This window comes from Delphinapterus leucas, chromosome 16 (genome assembly GCF_059928025.1).
Source record: "Delphinapterus leucas isolate spDelLeu-1000000601 "Yukka" chromosome 16, BTC_Dleu_Yukka2, whole genome shotgun sequence".
NCBI classification, from domain to species: Eukaryota; Metazoa; Chordata; class Mammalia; order Artiodactyla; family Monodontidae; genus Delphinapterus; species Delphinapterus leucas.
In genome coordinates this window covers 78,094,707-78,114,858 of record NC_143144.1, presented here as the reverse complement: position 1 = coordinate 78,114,858, position 20,152 = coordinate 78,094,707, and the positions used below count along the sequence as shown (strand labels likewise).

The 20,152-nt window shown below is 56.1% G+C and overlaps 1 protein-coding gene across 19 annotated transcripts in view; it reads right to left on the bottom strand.

Annotated features, from left to right (window-relative positions):
• Positions 1-20,152, bottom strand: part of DMBT1 (deleted in malignant brain tumors 1) — a 64,355-nt gene that overhangs the window by 24,961 nt on the left and 19,242 nt on the right. For 8 of the 19 annotated variants that reach the window (XM_089898293.1, XM_089898286.1, XM_089898283.1 and 5 more), the window contains 21 exons: positions 19,411-19,440; positions 18,779-18,808; positions 17,421-17,744; positions 16,610-16,639; positions 15,972-16,001; positions 14,612-14,935; positions 13,801-13,830; positions 13,169-13,198; positions 11,788-12,111; positions 10,977-11,006; positions 10,339-10,368; positions 8,979-9,302; positions 8,168-8,197; positions 7,530-7,559; positions 6,170-6,493; positions 5,359-5,388; positions 4,727-4,756; positions 3,346-3,669; positions 2,535-2,564; positions 1,897-1,926; positions 537-860 (listed from right to left, as the gene is read on the bottom strand). In XM_089898293.1, the coding sequence (XP_089754419.1) occupies positions 537-860; positions 1,897-1,926; positions 2,535-2,564; positions 3,346-3,669; positions 4,727-4,756; positions 5,359-5,388; positions 6,170-6,493; positions 7,530-7,559; positions 8,168-8,197; positions 8,979-9,302; positions 10,339-10,368; positions 10,977-11,006; positions 11,788-12,111; positions 13,169-13,198; positions 13,801-13,830; positions 14,612-14,935; positions 15,972-16,001; positions 16,610-16,639; positions 17,421-17,744; positions 18,779-18,808; positions 19,411-19,440 (2,688 nt within the window). The remainder of the gene's footprint in view (positions 1-536; positions 861-1,896; positions 1,927-2,534; positions 2,565-3,345; positions 3,670-4,726; positions 4,757-5,358; positions 5,389-6,169; positions 6,494-7,529; positions 7,560-8,167; positions 8,198-8,978; positions 9,303-10,338; positions 10,369-10,976; positions 11,007-11,787; positions 12,112-13,168; positions 13,199-13,800; positions 13,831-14,611; positions 14,936-15,971; positions 16,002-16,609; positions 16,640-17,420; positions 17,745-18,778; positions 18,809-19,410; positions 19,441-20,152) is intronic. The other 11 variants (XM_089898285.1, XM_089898284.1, XM_089898281.1 and 8 more) reach the window with 11 other exon arrangements.

Genomic DNA, 20,152 nt, shown 5'->3' with positions numbered 1-20,152 from the left:
TCCTCAACCTCACAGCATTTATGGGCCCCACGAGGCAGCCACACTGAGGGGTCTAGTTCAAAGTCCAAAACCCGTGTGAGATCTGTCAGGCTTGTCTGTAGGTGGTGACAAGGCTGTTCCCCGCAGGCCACACAGGAGCCACTGCGCTGCGCCCGGCAGACCTGATGCCCAGACAGTGCATCCCAGGTCCCTGCAGGGGCTACTGTCCCGGACTCAGGAACCAAACCCTGGGCCACCTGCAGTCCTAGGCCATGACCCCCATTCAGAGACCTCGTGACAGAACTAGCCTCTCTTGCCTCTGGCTTGCACTGTGGCATATGGAGAAAAAGGGCTTCAAGTCACTTTCAGTTTGGTTCTTTGTTCCAATTCACCAGCTACTTGCCTGGCAGCTTGTCAAAGAGCTCATACTAATTCTGAGCAGAGAGACAAGGTGATGTAAGGAAGCGAGAAATGTAGAAAATGCTTTGAGAGGGGATCAGGGTGTCAGAAGGAAACCACGCCCCCAGAGAGGGACACCCAGCTTATGTGAGACCAACCTGAGCAGACGACACCGGCGTCCTCGCCGTGTCCACAGTTGTGTGTGTTCCAGCCACTGTGAGGGCAGCTCCACAGGTAGCTCTCATGCCCCCAGCAGCCCACGTTGTCCAGGACGATTGGCCCTGAGCCCTGACCGTACCGGGCACTTCCAGGGGCCGACGTGGCCCAGCCACAGCCCAGCTGTCTGCAGACCACGTCGGCGTCGTTGGTGTCCCAGCTATCGTCACACACGGTGCCCCAGGACCCTCGGTACAGGACTTCGACCCGGCCCTGACACCTGTCACCTCCATTCACCAGCCTCAGGGCCAATCCTGATTCAGTTCCTGGAAGGAGACGGGAAAATGCACTGTCCTGTGTGTTCCGGAGGAACAGGTCCTGAGGACCGAACGCGATTCAGAATCATTCCAAGGAAAGACTTCTGAGTTCCAGGTAATGTTTTCCTTCCTGAGGACCTGACTGAGCCCCGTCATCATCATTTATCCCCACGGGGCTGTTTGATAGATCCCTTGGCTGTGGACTGAGCTACGCATGTTCTCTCATGGGTTCCCCACAAGACTCAGCAATTCAGTGGATGATCCCAGGCTTGGGAAGGAGGTGGGAAGAGGGCAAGCCCACAGCCTGAATCCGGAGGGACCACTGGGATGAACTTGAGCCCCTGTAGCAGGAGCTCAGCAGAGACAGCTTCCCAGACCCCGCCAAGGAGCCACCTTCGGATGTTCACTCCCACATGGGAACCCACTCCATCAGGCCCAAGGTTATTCTGAAGACTACTTTTCTGCTGAGCACTCACTCATGTCATTTTTTAACCCCAAACTTATGCTGGCTCTTGAACAAGCCGTGCACCCGCTGAAAATCATCAGAGCACATGCACATCATTACGGAGAAGGCATCTATTGGTAGCAGGCTGTTCAGAGTCCTTCCAGGGCTTGTCAGCTGAAGAGCTAGAAAAAAAAGACTATCTCCCCTCCTGGGATGTACACCTGTGTCTGACAAGAGGACCATGAAGTCCATAAACATAAGACAATAGAGGTAAGAAAAGTGCAGGGGAAAAGCTGTGCTGGAACTTCTGGATCCAGATCTACCTCAAGACCGTCCTACCTCTTAGCTAAGGAAATCACTGCGGCCCCCATTCCCACTCCCAACTCAAGAGAGTGTGAGCTGGGATCCTGTCATTTGGCAACCAGAGCATTCTGAGTAATGTATGCCACAACTGGGAGGCGAAGGTTCTCCACAACTCGGGCACGCAAAAGGAACCCTCCACATTAGATGAGGCGGTGAGCTCAGAGGCTCAAACCAAGAGTCAGGAATCGCACCCAGGCCTGATCAGTGGAGTGTCTGCAGGATCCAAGTGAGGCTTACCATCGGTAGGAGTTGTGAGCGTCCCCCAGCCTGAAGGGAAAACACAGCAGGATTAGAGAGAAGGTGTCTACAGTCAGGGTTGCTCTAGTGACCTGTCACTCACATCAGGGAATGTGGGGTCTGAGACTCTCCACTGCCTGGGGGAGGAATAGGTCTTCTCTGAGAGCCTGCCGTGAGCCAGATCATGCCCTCCAATGTCCACGGCATGGCGATGAGGCGCCCCACTCCACAGGAGCAATTAGCACGCTCTCCTGACTGAGTGCTCTCTGGGGAAAGTGTCCCTTTTGGACTCTGCGGGGGCGGGGGGATGGGACCCGAAACAGCCCCCGTTCTCCCTGCACACATAACTCTCGGTCTAGACAATGCTTTCAGGCAGAAATGACCCCAGAACAAGCCTCCCTGTCACCCAAAGCTCTGGGGAGACACTGTGTAGCCACAATGTCCTTAAATCGCTGAGCCAGACCCGAGGACCCTTGTGCTATGGCTCCTCTGGAAGTGTCTGCTCGCTCTAGAGTGACCAGGGCAGGTACTGAGAGGGGGCAAACTTCCACTGGCCCCGCCTGGGGCTCCTGGCTGGAGTCTGTGGAGGTGACTGGGGAGGGAGGGGACAGCCCGGAGTCAAGAGGCACAGGACTCACCTGGCAGGAGCGTGGAATTGGGCCTGGCAGCTGGGAGAGAGAGAAGGCAGATCACACACCTTGCACAGAAGGGGCACCACAGGGGCAAAGGGGGACGGCGCTGAGCAGGTGAGACGGTCAGTCCATGCCTGAGCCCTGCCACGTGGGGTGGGACCTCTGCCATCCTCACCCCACTAAGAGGCTCCTCCTGAGAGGTCCAGGCAGCCCAGCATCCCTTATTTCCAATGTCAAGCTGATTAGCTCTGTGTCTAGATGACCGAGTGGGCCCAAACCAGTCCTCAGCCTCACAGCATTTATGGGCCCACTGAGGCAGCCACACTGAGGGGTCTAGTTCAAAGTCCAAAACCCGTGTGAGATCTGTCAGGCTTGTCTGTAGGTGGTGACAAGGCTGTTCCCCGCAGGCCACACAGGAGCCACTGCCGTGCGCACGGCAGACCTGCTGCCCAGACAGTGCATCCCAGTTCCCTGCAGGGGCTACTGTCCTGGACTCAGGAACCAAACCCTGGGCCACCTGCAGCCCTAGGCCATGACCTCCATTCAGAGACCTCATGACAGAACTAGCCTCTCTTGCCTCTGGCTTGCACTGTGGCATATGGAGAAAAAGGGCTTCAAGTCACTTTCAGTTTGGTTCTTTGTTCCAATTCACCAGCTACTTGCCTGGCAGCTTGTCAAAGAGCTCATACTAATTCTGAGCAGAGAGACAAGGTGATGTAAGGAAGCGAGAAATGTAGAAAATCCTTTGAGAGGGGATCAGGGTGTCAGAAGGAAACCACGCCCCCAGAGAGGGACACCCAGCTTATGTGAGACCAACCTGAGCAGACGACACCGGCGTCCTCGCCGTGTCCACAGTTGTGTGTGTTCCAGGGGTTGTGAGGGCAGCTCCACAGGTAGCTCTCATGCCCCGAGCAGCCCACATCATCCAGGACGATCGGCCCTGAGCCCTGACCGTACCGGGCATTTCCTGGGGCCGACATGGCCCAGCCACAGCCCAGCTGCCTGCAGACCACGTTGGCGTCGTTGGTGTCCCAGCTGTCGTCACACACGGTGCCCCAGGAGCCTCGGTACAGGACCTCCACCCGGCCCTGACACCTGTCACCTCCATTCACCAGCCTCAGGGCCAATCCTGAATCAGTTCCTGGAAGGAGACGGGAAAATGCACTGTCCTGTGTGTTCCAGAGGAACAGGTCTTGAGGACCGAACACGATTCAGAATCCTTCCAGGGAAAGACTTCTGAGTTCAAGGTAATGTTTTCCTTCCTGAGGACCTGACTGAGCCCGGTCATCATCATTTATCCCCACGGGGCTGTTTGATAGATCCCTTGGCTGTGGACTGAGCTACGCATGTTCTCTGATGGGTTCCCCACAAGGCCCAGCAATTCAGTGGCTGATCCCAGCCTTGGGAAGGAGGTGGGAAGAGGGGAAGCCCACAGCCTGAATCCGCAGGGACCACTGGGATGACCTTGAGCCCCTGTAGCAGGAGCCCAGCAGAGACAGCTTCCCAGACCCCGCCAAGGAACCACCTTCGGATGTTCACTCCCACATGGGAACCCACTCCATCAGGCCCAAGGTTATTCTGAAGACTACTTTTCTGCTGAGCACTCACTCATGTCATTTTTTAACCCCAAACTTATGCTGGCTCTTGAACAAGCCGTGCACCCGCTGAAAATCATCAGAGCACATGCACATCATTACGGAGAAGGCATCTATTGGTAGCAGGCTGTTCAGAGTCCTTCCAAGGCTCGTGAGCGCAACAGCTAGAAAAATACGTACTCTCTCCCCTCCTGGGCTGTAGACCTGTGGCTAACAACTGTCCCTTGGCAGGACGCAAGCTGACAGTGAAGTCCATAAACATTAGAAAATAGAGGTAATAAAAGTGCAGGGGAAAAGCTGTGCTGGAACTTCTGCACCCAGATCGACCTTAAGACCGTCCTACCACTGACCTATGGAAGTCATCGCGTTCCCCAATCCACCCCCAGCTCAAGAGAGTGTGAGCTGGGATCCTGTCACTTGGCAACCAAAGCATTCTGGGTAATGTATGCCACAACTGGGAGGCGAAGTTTCTCCACAACTCTGGCACGCGAAAGGAACCCTCCACATTAGATGAGGCGGTGAGCTCAGAGGCTCAAACCAAGAGTCAGGAATTGCACCCAGGCCTGATCAGTGGAGTGTCTGCAGGATGCAAGTGAGGCTTACCATCGACAGGAGTTGTGAGCGTCCCCCAGCCTGAAGGGAAAACACAGCAGGATTAGACAGAAGGTGTCTACAGTCAGGGTTGCTCTAGTGACCTGTCACTCACATCAGGGAATGTGGGGTCTGAGACTCTCCACTGCCTGGGGGAAGAATAGGTCTTTTCTGAGAGCCTGCCGTGAGCCAGATCATGCCCTCCAATGTCCACGGCATGGCGATGAGGCGCCCCACTCCACAGGAGCAATTAGCACGCTCTCCTGACTGAGTGGTCTCTGGGGAAAGTATCCGTTTTCGACTCCGCGGGGTGGGGGGGACCCGAAACAGCCCCGTTCTCCCTGCACACATTACTCTCGGTCTAGACAATGCTTTCAGGCAGAAATGACCCCAGGACGGGCCTCCCTGTCACCCAAAGCTCTGGGGAGACCCTGTATAGCCACAATCTCCTTAAATCGCTGAGCCACACCCGAGGATCCTTGTGCTATGGCTCCTCTGGAAGCGTCTGCTCGCTGTAGAGTGACCAGGGCAGGTACTGAGAGGTGGCAAACATCCACTCGCCCCACCTGAGGCTTCTGGCTGGAGTCTGTGGAGGTGACTGGGGAGGGAGGGGACAGCCCGGAGTCAAGAGGCACAGGACTCACCTGGCAGGAGCGTGGATTGGGGCCTGGCAGCTGGGAGAGAGAGAAGGCAGATCAGACACCTTGCACAGAAGGGGCACCACAGGGGCAATGGGGGACGGAGCTCAGCAGGTGATATGCTCAGTCCATGCCTGAGCCCTGCCACGCGGGGTGGGACCTCTGCCATCCTCACCCCACTAAGAGGCTCCTCCTGAGAGGTCCAGGCAGCCCAGCATCCCTTATTTCCAATGTCAAGCTGATTAGCTCTGTGTCTAGATGACCGAGTGGGCCCAAACCATTCCTCAACCTCACAGCATTTATGGGCCCCACGAGGCAGCCACACTGAGGGGTCTAGTTCAAAGTCCAAAACCCGTGTGAGATCTGTCAGGCTTGTCTGTAGGTGGTGACAAGGCTGTTCCCCGCAGGCCACACAGGAGCCACTGCGCTGCGCCCGGCAGACCTGATGCCCAGACAGTGCATCCCAGGTCCCTGCAGGGGCTACTGTCCCGGACTCAGGAACCAAACCCTGGGCCACCTGCAGTCCTAGGCCATGACCCCCATTCAGAGACCTCGTGACAGAACTAGCCTCTCTTGCCTCTGGCTTGCACTGTGGCATATGGAGAAAAAGGGCTTCAAGTCACTTTCAGTTTGGTTCTTTGTTCCAATTCACCAGCTACTTGCCTGGCAGCTTGTCAAAGAGCTCATACTAATTCTGAGCAGAGAGACAAGGTGATGTAAGGAAGCGAGAAATGTAGAAAATGCTTTGAGAGGGGATCAGGGTGTCAGAAGGAAACCACGCCCCCAGAGAGGGACACCCAGCTTATGTGAGACCAACCTGAGCAGACGACACCGGCGTCCTCGCCGTGTCCACAGTTGTGTGTGTTCCAGCCACTGTGAGGGCAGCTCCACAGGTAGCTCTCATGCCCCCAGCAGCCCACGTTGTCCAGGACGATTGGCCCTGAGCCCTGACCGTACCGGGCACTTCCAGGGGCCGACGTGGCCCAGCCACAGCCCAGCTGTCTGCAGACCACGTCGGCGTCGTTGGTGTCCCAGCTATCGTCACACACGGTGCCCCAGGACCCTCGGTACAGGACTTCGACCCGGCCCTGACACCTGTCACCTCCATTCACCAGCCTCAGGGCCAATCCTGATTCAGTTCCTGGAAGGAGACGGGAAAATGCACTGTCCTGTGTGTTCCGGAGGAACAGGTCCTGAGGACCGAACGCGATTCAGAATCATTCCAAGGAAAGACTTCTGAGTTCCAGGTAATGTTTTCCTTCCTGAGGACCTGACTGAGCCCCGTCATCATCATTTATCCCCACGGGGCTGTTTGATAGATCCCTTGGCTGTGGACTGAGCTACGCATGTTCTCTCATGGGTTCCCCACAAGACTCAGCAATTCAGTGGATGATCCCAGGCTTGGGAAGGAGGTGGGAAGAGGGCAAGCCCACAGCCTGAATCCGGAGGGACCACTGGGATGAACTTGAGCCCCTGTAGCAGGAGCTCAGCAGAGACAGCTTCCCAGACCCCGCCAAGGAGCCACCTTCGGATGTTCACTCCCACATGGGAACCCACTCCATCAGGCCCAAGGTTATTCTGAAGACTACTTTTCTGCTGAGCACTCACTCATGTCATTTTTTAACCCCAAACTTATGCTGGCTCTTGAACAAGCCGTGCACCCGCTGAAAATCATCAGAGCACATGCACATCATTACGGAGAAGGCATCTATTGGTAGCAGGCTGTTCAGAGTCCTTCCAGGGCTTGTCAGCTGAAGAGCTAGAAAAAAAAGACTATCTCCCCTCCTGGGATGTACACCTGTGTCTGACAAGAGGACCATGAAGTCCATAAACATAAGACAATAGAGGTAAGAAAAGTGCAGGGGAAAAGCTGTGCTGGAACTTCTGGATCCAGATCTACCTCAAGACCGTCCTACCTCTTAGCTAAGGAAATCACTGCGGCCCCCATTCCCACTCCCAACTCAAGAGAGTGTGAGCTGGGATCCTGTCATTTGGCAACCAGAGCATTCTGAGTAATGTATGCCACAACTGGGAGGCGAAGGTTCTCCACAACTCGGGCACGCAAAAGGAACCCTCCACATTAGATGAGGCGGTGAGCTCAGAGGCTCAAACCAAGAGTCAGGAATCGCACCCAGGCCTGATCAGTGGAGTGTCTGCAGGATCCAAGTGAGGCTTACCATCGGTAGGAGTTGTGAGCGTCCCCCAGCCTGAAGGGAAAACACAGCAGGATTAGAGAGAAGGTGTCTACAGTCAGGGTTGCTCTAGTGACCTGTCACTCACATCAGGGAATGTGGGGTCTGAGACTCTCCACTGCCTGGGGGAGGAATAGGTCTTCTCTGAGAGCCTGCCGTGAGCCAGATCATGCCCTCCAATGTCCACGGCATGGCGATGAGGCGCCCCACTCCACAGGAGCAATTAGCACGCTCTCCTGACTGAGTGCTCTCTGGGGAAAGTGTCCCTTTTGGACTCTGCGGGGGCGGGGGGATGGGACCCGAAACAGCCCCCGTTCTCCCTGCACACATAACTCTCGGTCTAGACAATGCTTTCAGGCAGAAATGACCCCAGAACAAGCCTCCCTGTCACCCAAAGCTCTGGGGAGACACTGTGTAGCCACAATGTCCTTAAATCGCTGAGCCAGACCCGAGGACCCTTGTGCTATGGCTCCTCTGGAAGTGTCTGCTCGCTCTAGAGTGACCAGGGCAGGTACTGAGAGGGGGCAAACTTCCACTGGCCCCGCCTGGGGCTCCTGGCTGGAGTCTGTGGAGGTGACTGGGGAGGGAGGGGACAGCCCGGAGTCAAGAGGCACAGGACTCACCTGGCAGGAGCGTGGAATTGGGCCTGGCAGCTGGGAGAGAGAGAAGGCAGATCACACACCTTGCACAGAAGGGGCACCACAGGGGCAAAGGGGGACGGCGCTGAGCAGGTGAGACGGTCAGTCCATGCCTGAGCCCTGCCACGTGGGGTGGGACCTCTGCCATCCTCACCCCACTAAGTGGCTCCTCCTGAGAGGTCCAGGCAGCCCAGCATCCCTTATTTCCAATGTCAAGCTGATTAGCTCTGTGTCTAGATGACCGAGTGGGCCCAAACCAGTCCTCAGCCTCACAGCATTTATGGGCCCACTGAGGCAGCCACACTGAGGGGTCTAGTTCAAAGTCCAAAACCCGTGTGAGATCTGTCAGGCTTGTCTGTAGGTGGTGACAAGGCTGTTCCCCGCAGGCCACACAGGAGCCACTGCCGTGCGCACGGCAGACCTGCTGCCCAGACAGTGCATCCCAGTTCCCTGCAGGGGCTACTGTCCTGGACTCAGGAACCAAACCCTGGGCCACCTGCAGCCCTAGGCCATGACCTCCATTCAGAGACCTCATGACAGAACTAGCCTCTCTTGCCTCTGGCTTGCACTGTGGCATATGGAGAAAAAGGGCTTCAAGTCACTTTCAGTTTGGTTCTTTGTTCCAATTCACCAGCTACTTGCCTGGCAGCTTGTCAAAGAGCTCATACTAATTCTGAGCAGAGAGACAAGGTGATGTAAGGAAGCGAGAAATGTAGAAAATCCTTTGAGAGGGGATCAGGGTGTCAGAAGGAAACCACGCCCCCAGAGAGGGACACCCAGCTTATGTGAGACCAACCTGAGCAGACGACACCGGCGTCCTCGCCGTGTCCACAGTTGTGTGTGTTCCAGGGGTTGTGAGGGCAGCTCCACAGGTAGCTCTCATGCCCCGAGCAGCCCACATCATCCAGGACGATCGGCCCTGAGCCCTGACCGTACCGGGCATTTCCTGGGGCCGACATGGCCCAGCCACAGCCCAGCTGCCTGCAGACCACGTTGGCGTCGTTGGTGTCCCAGCTGTCGTCACACACGGTGCCCCAGGAGCCTCGGTACAGGACCTCCACCCGGCCCTGACACCTGTCACCTCCATTCACCAGCCTCAGGGCCAATCCTGAATCAGTTCCTGGAAGGAGACGGGAAAATGCACTGTCCTGTGTGTTCCGGAGGAACAGGTCTTGAGGACCGAACACGATTCAGAATCCTTCCAGGGAAAGACTTCTGAGTTCAAGGTAATGTTTTCCTTCCTGAGGACCTGACTGAGCCCCGTCATCATCATTTATCCCCACGGGGCTGTTTGATAGATCCCTTGGCTGTGGACTGAGCTACGCATGTTCTCTCATGGATTCCCCACAAGACTCAGCAATTCTGTGGATGATCCCAGGCTTGGGAAGGAGGTGGGAAGAGGGCAAGCCCACAGCCTGAATCTTCAAGGATAACTGGGATGAACTTGAGCCCCTGTAGCAGGAGCCCAGCAGAGACAGCTTCCCAGACCCCGCCAAGGAGCCACCTTCGGATGTTCACTCCCACATGGGAACCCACTCCATCAGGCCCAAGGTTATTCTGAAGACTACTTTTCTGCTGAGCACTCACTCATGTCATTTTTTAACCCCAAACTTATGCTGGCTCTTGAACAAGCCGTGCACCCGCTGAAAATCATCAGAGCACATGCACATCATTACGGAGAAGGCATCTATTGGTAGCAGGCTGTTCAGAGTCCTTCCAGGGCTTGTCAGCTGAAGAGCTAGAAAAAAAAGACTATCTCCCCTCCTGGGATGTACACCTGTGTCTGACAAGAGGACCATGAAGTCCATAAACATAAGACAATAGAGGTAAGAAAAGTGCAGGGGAAAAGCTGTGCTGGAACTTCTGGATCCAGATCTACCTCAAGACCGTCCTACCTCTTAGCTAAGGAAATCACTGCGGCCCCCATTCCCACTCCCAACTCAAGAGAGTGTGAGCTGGGATCCTGTCATTTGGCAACCAAAGCATTCTGAGTAATGTATGCCACAACTGGGAGGCGAAGGTTCTCCACAACTCGGGCACGCAAAAGGAACCCTCCACATTAGATGAGGCGGTGAGCTCAGAGGCTCAAACCAAGAGTCAGGAATCGCACCCAGGCCTGATCAGTGGAGTGTCTGCAGGATCCAAGTGAGGCTTACCATCGGTAGGAGTTGTGAGCGTCCCCCAGCCTGAAGGGAAAACACAGCAGGATTAGAGAGAAGGTGTCTACAGTCAGGGTTGCTCTAGTGACCTGTCACTCACATCAGGGAATGTGGGGTCTGAGACTCTCCACTGCCTGGGGGAGGAATAGGTCTTCTCTGAGAGCCTGCCGTGAGCCAGATCATGCCCTCCAATGTCCACGGCATGGCGATGAGGCGCCCCACTCCACAGGAGCAATTAGCACGCTCTCCTGACTGAGTGCTCTCTGGGGAAAGTGTCCCTTTTGGACTCTGCGGGGGCGGGGGGATGGGACCCGAAACAGCCCCCGTTCTCCCTGCACACATAACTCTCGGTCTAGACAATGCTTTCAGGCAGAAATGACCCCAGAACAAGCCTCCCTGTCACCCAAAGCTCTGGGGAGACACTGTGTAGCCACAATGTCCTTAAATCGCTGAGCCAGACCCGAGGACCCTTGTGCTATGGCTCCTCTGGAAGTGTCTGCTCGCTCTAGAGTGACCAGGGCAGGTACTGAGAGGGGGCAAACTTCCACTGGCCCCGCCTGGGGCTCCTGGCTGGAGTCTGTGGAGGTGACTGGGGAGGGAGGGGACAGCCCGGAGTCAAGAGGCACAGGACTCACCTGGCAGGAGCGTGGAATTGGGCCTGGCAGCTGGGAGAGAGAGAAGGCAGATCACACACCTTGCACAGAAGGGGCACCACAGGGGCAAAGGGGGACGGCGCTGAGCAGGTGAGACGGTCAGTCCATGCCTGAGCCCTGCTACGCGGGGTGGGACCTCTGCCGTCCTCACCCCGCAAAGTGGCTCCTCCTGAGAGGTCCAGGCAGCCCAGCATCCCTTATTTCCAATGTCAAGCTGATTAGCTCTGTGTCTAGATGACCGAGTGGGCCCAAACCAGTCCTCAGCCTCACAGCATTTATGGGCCCACTGAGGCAGCCACACTGAGGGGTCTAGTTCAAAGTCCAAAACCCGTGTGAGATCTGTCAGGCTTGTCTGTAGGTGGTGACAAGGCTGTTCCCCGCAGGCCACACAGGAGCCACTGCCGTGCGCACGGCAGACCTGCTGCCCAGACAGTGCATCCCAGGTCCCTGCAGGGGCTACTGTCCCGGACTCAGGAACCAAACCCTGGGCCACCTGCAGCCCTAGGCCATGACCTCCATTCAGAGACCTCATGACAGAACTAGCCTCTCTTGCCTCTGGCTTGCACTGTGGCATATGGAGAAAAAGGGCTTCAAGTCACTTTCAGTTTGGTTCTTTGTTCCAATTCACCAGCTACTTGCCTGGCAGCTTGTCAAAGAGCTCATACTAATTCTGAGCAGAGAGACAAGGTGATGTAAGGAAGCGAGAAATGTAGAAAATCCTTTGAGAGGGGATCGGAGTGTCAGAAGGAAACCACACCCCCAGAGAGGGACACCCAGCTTATGTGAGACCAACCTGAGCAGACGACACCGGCATCCTCGCCGTGTCCACAGTTGTGTGTGTTCCAGGGGTTGTGAGGGCAGCTCCACAGGTAGCTCTCATGCCCCGAGCAGCCCACATCGTCCAGGACGATCGGCCCTGAGCCCTGACCGTACCGGGCACTTCCAGGGGCCGACGTGGCCCAGCCACAGCCCAGCTGTCTGCAGACCACGTCGGCGTCGTTGGTGTCCCAGCTGTCGTCACACACGGTGCCCCAGGACCCTCGGTACAGGACTTCGACCCGGCCCTGACACCTGTCACCTCCATTCACCAGCCTCAGGGCCAATCCTGATTCAGTTCCTGGAAGGAGACGGGAAAATGCACTGTCCTGTGTGTTCCGGAGGAACAGGTCCTGAGGACCGAACGCGATTCACAATCCTTCCAGGGAAAGACTTCTGAGTTCAAGGTACTGTTTTCCTTCTGGAAGACCTGACTGAGCCTGGTCATCATTATTTATCCCCACGGGGCTGTCTGATAGATTCCTTGGCTGTGGACTGAGCTACGCATGTTCTCTGATGGGTTCCCCACAAGGCCCAGCAATTCAGTGGCTGATCCCAGCCTTGGGAAGGAGGTGGGAAGAGGGGAAGCCCACAGCCTGAATCCGCAGGGACCACTGGGATGACCTTGAGCCCCTGTAGCAGGAGCCCAGCAGAGACAGCTTCCCAGACCCCGCCAAGGAGCCACCTTCGGATGTTCACTCCCACATGGGAACCCACTCCATCAGGCCCAAGGTTATTCTGAAGACTACTTTTCTGCTGAGCACTCACTCATGTCATTTTTTAACCCCAAACTTATGCTGGCTCTTGAACAAGCCGTGCACCCGCTGAAAATCATCAGAGCACATGCACATCATTACGGAGAAGGCATCTATTGGTAGCAGGCTGTTCAGAGTCCTTCCAAGGCTTGTGAGCGCAACAGCTAGAAAAATACGTACTCTCTCCCCTCCTGGGCTGTAGACCTGTGGCTAACAACTGTCCCTTGGCAGGACGCAAGCTGACAGTGAAGTCCATAAACATTAGAAAATAGAGGTAATAAAAGTGCAGGGGAAAAGCTGTGCTGGAACTTCTGCACCCAGATCGACCTTAAGACCGTCCTACCACTGACCTATGGAAGTCATCGCGTTCCCCAATCCACCCCCAGCTCAAGAGAGTGTGAGCTGGGATCCTGTCACTTGGCAACCAAAGCATTCTGGGTAATGTATGCCACAACTGGGAGGCGAAGTTTCTCCACAACTCTGGCACGCGAAAGGAACCCTCCACATTAGATGAGGCGGTGAGCTCAGAGGCTCAAACCAAGAGTCAGGAATTGCACCCAGGCCTGATCAGTGGAGTGTCTGCAGGATGCAAGTGAGGCTTACCATCGACAGGAGTTGTGAGCGTCCCCCAGCCTGAAGGGAAAACACAGCAGGATTAGACAGAAGGTGTCTACAGTCAGGGTTGCTCTAGTGACCTGTCACTCACATCAGGGAATGTGGGGTCTGAGACTCTCCACTGCCTGGGGGAAGAATAGGTCTTTTCTGAGAGCCTGCCGTGAGCCAGATCATGCCCTCCAATGTCCACGGCATGGCGATGAGGCGCCCCACTCCACAGGAGCAATTAGCACGCTCTCCTGACTGAGTGGTCTCTGGGGAAAGTATCCGTTTTCGACTCCGCGGGGTGGGGGGGACCCGAAACAGCCCCGTTCTCCCTGCACACATTACTCTCGGTCTAGACAATGCTTTCAGGCAGAAATGACCCCAGGACGGGCCTCCCTGTCACCCAAAGCTCTGGGGAGACCCTGTATAGCCACAATCTCCTTAAATCGCTGAGCCACACCCGAGGATCCTTGTGCTATGGCTCCTCTGGAAGCGTCTGCTCGCTGTAGAGTGACCAGGGCAGGTACTGAGAGGTGGCAAACATCCACTCGCCCCACCTGAGGCTTCTGGCTGGAGTCTGTGGAGGTGACTGGGGAGGGAGGGGACAGCCCGGAGTCAAGAGGCACAGGACTCACCTGGCAGGAGCGTGGATTGGGGCCTGGCAGCTGGGAGAGAGAGAAGGCAGATCAGACACCTTGCACAGAAGGGGCACCACAGGGGCAATGGGGGACGGAGCTCAGCAGGTGATATGCTCAGTCCATGCCTGAGCCCTGCCACGCGGGGTGGGACCTCTGCCATCCTCACCCCACTAAGAGGCTCCTCCTGAGAGGTCCAGGCAGCCCAGCATCCCTTATTTCCAATGTCAAGCTGATTAGCTCTGTGTCTAGATGACCGAGTGGGCCCAAACCATTCCTCAACCTCACAGCATTTATGGGCCCTACGAGGCAGCCACACTGAGGGGTCTAGTTCAAAGTCCAAAACCCGTGTGAGATCTGTCAGGCTTGTCTGTAGGTGGTGACAAGGCTGTTCCCCGCAGGCCACACAGGAGCCACTGCGCTGCGCCCGGCAGACCTGATGCCCAGACAGTGCATCCCAGGTCCCTGCAGGGGCTACTGTCCCGGACTCAGGAACCAAACCCTGGGCCACCTGCAGTCCTAGGCCATGACCCCCATTCAGAGACCTCGTGACAGAACTAGCCTCTCTTGCCTCTGGCTTGCACTGTGGCATATGGAGAAAAAGGGCTTCAAGTCACTTTCAGTTTGGTTCTTTGTTCCAATTCACCAGCTACTTGCCTGGCAGCTTGTCAAAGAGCTCATACTAATTCTGAGCAGAGAGACAAGGTGATGTAAGGAAGCGAGAAATGTAGAAAATGCTTTGAGAGGGGATCAGAGTGTCAGAAGGAAACCACGCCCCCAGAGAGGGACACCCAGCTTATGTGAGACCAACCTGAGCAGACGACACCGGCGTCCTCGCCGTGTCCACAGTTGTGTGTGTTCCAGCCACTGTGAGGGCAGCTCCACAGGTAGCTCTCATGCCCCGAGCAGCCCACATTGTCCAGGACGATTGGCCCTGAGCCCTGACCGTACCGGGCACTTCCAGGGGCCGACGTGGCCCAGCCACAGCCCAGCTGTCTGCAGGCCACGTCGGCGTCGTTGGTGTCCCAGCTATCGTCACACACGGTGCCCCAGGACCCTCGGTACAGGACTTCGACCCGGCCCTGACACCTGTCACCTCCATTCACCAGCCTCAGGGCCAATCCTGATTCAGTTCCTGGAAGGAGACGGGAAAATGCACTGTCCTGTGTGTTCCGGAGGAACAGGTCCTGAGGACCGAACGCGATTCAGAATCCTTCCAGGGAAAGACTTCTGAGTTCCAGGTAATGTTTTCCTTCCTGAGGACCTGACTGAGCCCCGTCATCATCATTTATCCCCACGGGGCTCTTTGATAGATCCCTTGGCTGTGGACTGAGCTACGCATGTTCTCTCATGGGTTCCCCACAAGACTCAGCAATTCAGTGGATGATCCCAGGCTTGGGAAGGAGGTGGGAAGAGGGCAAGCCCACAGCCTGAATCCGGAGGGACCACTGGGATGAACTTGAGCCCCTGTAGCAGGAGCTCAGCAGAGACAGCTTCCCAGACCCCGCCAAGGAGCCACCTTCGGATGTTCACTCCCACATGGGAACCCACTCCATCAGGCCCAAGGTTATTCTGAAGACTACTTTTCTGCTGAGCACTCACTCATGTCATTTTTTAACCCCAAACTTATGCTGGCTCTTGAACAAGCCGTGCACCCGCTGAAAATCATCAGAGCACATGCACATCATTACGGAGAAGGCATCTATTGGTAGCAGGCTGTTCAGAGTCCTTCCAGGGCTTGTCAGCTGAAGAGCTAGAAAAAAAAGACTATCTCCCCTCCTGGGATGTACACCTGTGTCTGACAAGAGGACCATGAAGTCCATAAACATAAGACAATAGAGGTAAGAAAAGTGCAGGGGAAAAGCTGTGCTGGAACTTCTGGATCCAGATCTACCTCAAGACCGTCCTACCTCTTAGCTAAGGAAATCACTGCGGCCCCCACTCCCACTCCCAACTCAAGAGAGTGTGAGCTGGGATCCTGTCATTTGGCAACCAGAGCATTCTGAGTAATGTATGCCACAACTGGGAGGCGAAGGTTCTCCACAACTCGGGCACGCAAAAGGAACCCTCCACATTAGACGAGGCGGTGAGCTCAGAGGCTCAAACCAAGAGTCAGGAATCGCACCCAGGCCTGATCAGTGGAGTGTCTGCAGGATCCAAGTGAGGCTTACCATCGGCAGGGGTTGTGAGCGTCCCCCAGCCTGAAGGGAAAACACAGCAGGATTAGAGAGAAGGTGTCTACAGTCAGGGTTGCTCTAGTGACCTGTCACTCACATCAGGGAATGTGGGGTCTGAGACTCTCCACTGCCTGGGGGAGGAATAGGTCTTCTCTGAGAGCCTGCCGTGAGCCAGATCATGCCCTCCAATGTCCACGGCATGGCGATGAGGCGCCCCACTCCACAGGAGCAATTAGCACGCTCTCCTGACTGAGTGCTCTCTGGGGAAAGTGTCCCTTTTGGACTCTGCGGGGGCGGGGGGATGGGACCCGAAACAGCCCCCGTTCTCCCTGCACACATAACTCTCGGTCTAGACAATGCTTTCAGGCAGAAATGACCCCAGAACAAGCCTCCCTGTCACCCAAAGCTCTGGGGAGACACTGTGTAGCCACAATGTCCTTAAATCGCTGAGCCAGACCCGAGGACCCTTGTGCTATGGCTCCTCTGGAAGTGTCTGCTCGCTCTAGAGTGACCAGGGCAGGTACTGAGAGGGGGCAAACTTCCACTGGCCCCGCCTGGGGCTCCTGGCTGGAGTCTGTGGAGGTGACTGGGGAGGGAGGGGACAGCCCGGAGTCAAGAGGCACAGGACTCACCTGGCAGGAGCGTGGAATTGGGCCTGGCAGCTGGGAGAGAGAGAAGGCAGATCACACACCTTGCACAGAAGGGGCACCACAGGGGCAAAGGGGGACGGCGCTGAGCAGGTGAGACGGTCAGTCCATGCCTGAGCCCTGCCACGTGGGGTGGGACCTCTGCCATCCTCACCCCACTAAGAGGCTCCTCCTGAGAGGTCCAGGCAGCCCAGCATCCCTTATTTCCAATGTCAAGCTGATTAGCTCTGTGTCTAGATGACCGAGTGGGCCCAAACCAGTCCTCAGCCTCACAGCATTTATGGGCCCACTGAGGCAGCCACACTGAGGGGTCTAGTTCAAAGTCCAAAACCCGTGTGAGATCTGTCAGGCTTGTCTGTAGGTGGTGACAAGGCTGTTCCCCGCAGGCCACACAGGAGCCACTGCCGTGCGCACGGCAGACCTGCTGCCCAGACAGTGCATCCCAGGTCCCTGCAGGGGCTACTGTCCTGGACTCAGGAACCAAACCCTGGGCCACCTGCAGCCCTAGGCCATGACCTCCATTCAGAGACCTCATGACAGAACTAGCCTCTCTTGCCTCTGGCTTGCACTGTGGCATATGGAGAAAAAGGGCTTCAAGTCACTTTCAGTTTGGTTCTTTGTTCCAATTCACCAGCTACTTGCCTGGCAGCTTGTCAAAGAGCTCATACTAATTCTGAGCAGAGAGACAAGGTGATGTAAGGAAGCGAGAAATGTAGAAAATCCTTTGAGAGGGGATCGGAGTGTCAGAAGGAAACCACACCCCCAGAGAGGGACACCCAGCTTATGTGAGACCAACCTGAGCAGACGACACCGGCATCCTCGCCGTGTCCACAGTTGTGTGTGTTCCAGGGGTTGTGAGGGCAGCTCCACAGGTAGCTCTCATGCCCCGAGCAGCCCACGTCGTCCAGGACGATCGGCCCTGAGCCCTGACCGTACCGGGCACTTCCAGGGGCCGACGTGGCCCAGCCACAGCCCAGCTGTCTGCAGACCACGTCGGCGTCGTTGGTGTCCCAGCTGTCGTCACACACGGTGCCCCAGGAGCCTCGGTACAGGACTTCGACCCGGCCCTGACACCTGTCACCTCCATTCACCAGCCTCAGGGCCAATCCTGATTCAGTTCCTGGAAGGAGACGGGAAAATGCACTGTCCTGTGTGTTCCGGAGGAACAGGTCCTGAGGACCGAACGCAATTCACAATCCTTCCAGGGAAAGACTTCTGAGTTCAAGGTAATGTTTTCCTTCTGGAAGACCTGACTGAGCCTGGTCATCATTATTTATCCCCACGGGGCTGTCTGATAGATCCCTTGGCTGTGGACTGAGCTACGCATGTTCTCTGATGGGTTCCCCACAAGGCCCAGCAATTCAGTGGCTGATCCCAGCCTTGGGAAGGAGGTGGGAAGAGGGGAAGCCCACAGCCTGAATCCGCAGGGACCACTGGGATGAACTTGAGCCCCTGTAGCAGGAGCCCAGCAGAGACAGCTTCCCATTCCCCGCCAAGGAGCCACCTTCGGATGTTCACTCCCACATGGGAACCCACTCCATCAGGCCCAAGGTTATTCTGAAGACTACTTTTCTGCTGAGCACTCACTCATGTCATTTTTTAACCCCAAACTTATGCTGACTTGAACAAGCCGTGCACCCGCTGAAAATCATCAGAGCACATGCACATCATTACGGAGAAGGCATCTATTGGTAGCAGGCTGTTCAGAGTCCTTCCAGGGCTTGTCAGCTGAAGAGCTAGAAAAAAAAGACTATCTCCCCTCCTGGGATGTACACCCGTGTCTGACAAGAGGACCATGAAGTCCATAAACATAAGACAATAGAGGTAAGAAAAGTGCAGGGGAAAAGCTGTGCTGGAACTTCTGGATCCAGATCTACCTCAAGACCGTCCTACCTCTTAGCTAAGGAAATCACTGCGGCCCCCATTCCCACTCCCAACTCAAGAGAGTGTGAGCTGGGATCCTGTCATTTGGCAACCAAAGCATTCTGAGTAATGTATGCCACAACTGGGAGGCGAAGGTTCTCCACAACTCGGGCACGCAAAAGGAACCCTCCACATTAGATGAGGCGGTGAGCTCAGAGGCTCAAACCAAGAGTCAGGAATTGCACCCAGGCCTGATCAGTGGAGTGTCTGCAGGATCCAAGTGAGGCTTACCATAGGCAGGAGTTGTGAGCGTCCCCCAGCCTGAAGGGAAAACACAGCAGGATTAGACAGAAGGTGTCTACTGTCAGGGTTGCTCTAGTGACCTGTCACTCACATCAGGGAATGTGGGGTCTGAGACTCTCCACTGCCTGGGGGAGGAATAGGCCTTTTCTGAGAGCCTGCCGTGAGCCAGATCATGCCCTCCAATGTCCACGGCATGGCGATGAGGCGCCCCACTCCACAGGAGCATTTAGCACGCTCTCCTGACTGAGTGCTCTCTGGGGAAAGTATCCGTTTTGGACTCCGCGGGGTGGGGGGGACACGAAACAGCCTTGTTATAGCCGCACACATAACCCTCAGTCTAGACAATGCTTTCAGGCAGAAATGACCCCAGGAAAGGCCCCCCTATCACCCAAAGCTCTGGGGAGACACTGTATAGCCACAATGTCCTTAAATCGCTGAGCCCGACCCGAGGAACCTTGTGCTATGGCTCCTCTGGAAGCGTCTGCTCGCTCTAGAGTGACCAGGGCAGGTACTGAGAGGTGGCAAGCATCCACTCGCCACACCTGGGGCTCCTGGCTGGAGTCTGTGGAAGTGAGTGGGGAGGGAGGGGACACCCCGGAGTCAAGAAGCACAGGACTCACTTGGCAGGAGCGTGGATTGGGGCCTGGCAGCTGGGAGAGAGAGAAGGCAGATCAGACACCTTGCACAGAAGGGGCACCACAGGGGCAATGGGGTACGGCGCTGAGCAGGTGAGACGCTCAGTCCATGCCTGAGCCCTGCCACGCGGGGTGGGACCTCTGCCATCCTCACCCCGCAAAGTGGCTCCTCCTGAGAGGTCCAGGCAGCCCAGCATCCCTTATTTCCAATGTCAAGCTGATTAGCTCTGTGTCTAGATGACCGAGTGGACCCAAACCAGTCCTCAGCCTCACAGCATTTATGGGCCCACTGAGGCAGCCACACTGTGGGGTCCTGGTCTTATTCCAAATCCCATGTGTGATTTGTCCGGCCCGACCGTAGGTGATGACAAGGCTGTGCCCGGCAGGCCACACAGGAGCCACTGCCCTGCGCACGGCAGACCTGCTGCCCAGACAGTGCATCCCAGGTCCCTGCAGGGGCTACTGTCCCGGACTCAGGAACCAATCCCTGGGCCACCTGCAGTCCTAGGCCATGACCTCCATTCAGAGACCTCATGAGAGAACTAGCCTGTTTTGCCTCTGGCTTGCACTGTGGCATATGGAGAAAAAGTGCTTCAAGTCATTTTCAGTTTGGTTCTTTGTTCCAATTTACCATCTACATGCCTGACATCTTGTCAAAGAGCTCATACTAATTCTTAGCAGAGAGACAAGGTGATGTAAGGAAGCGAGAAATGTAGAAAATTCTTTG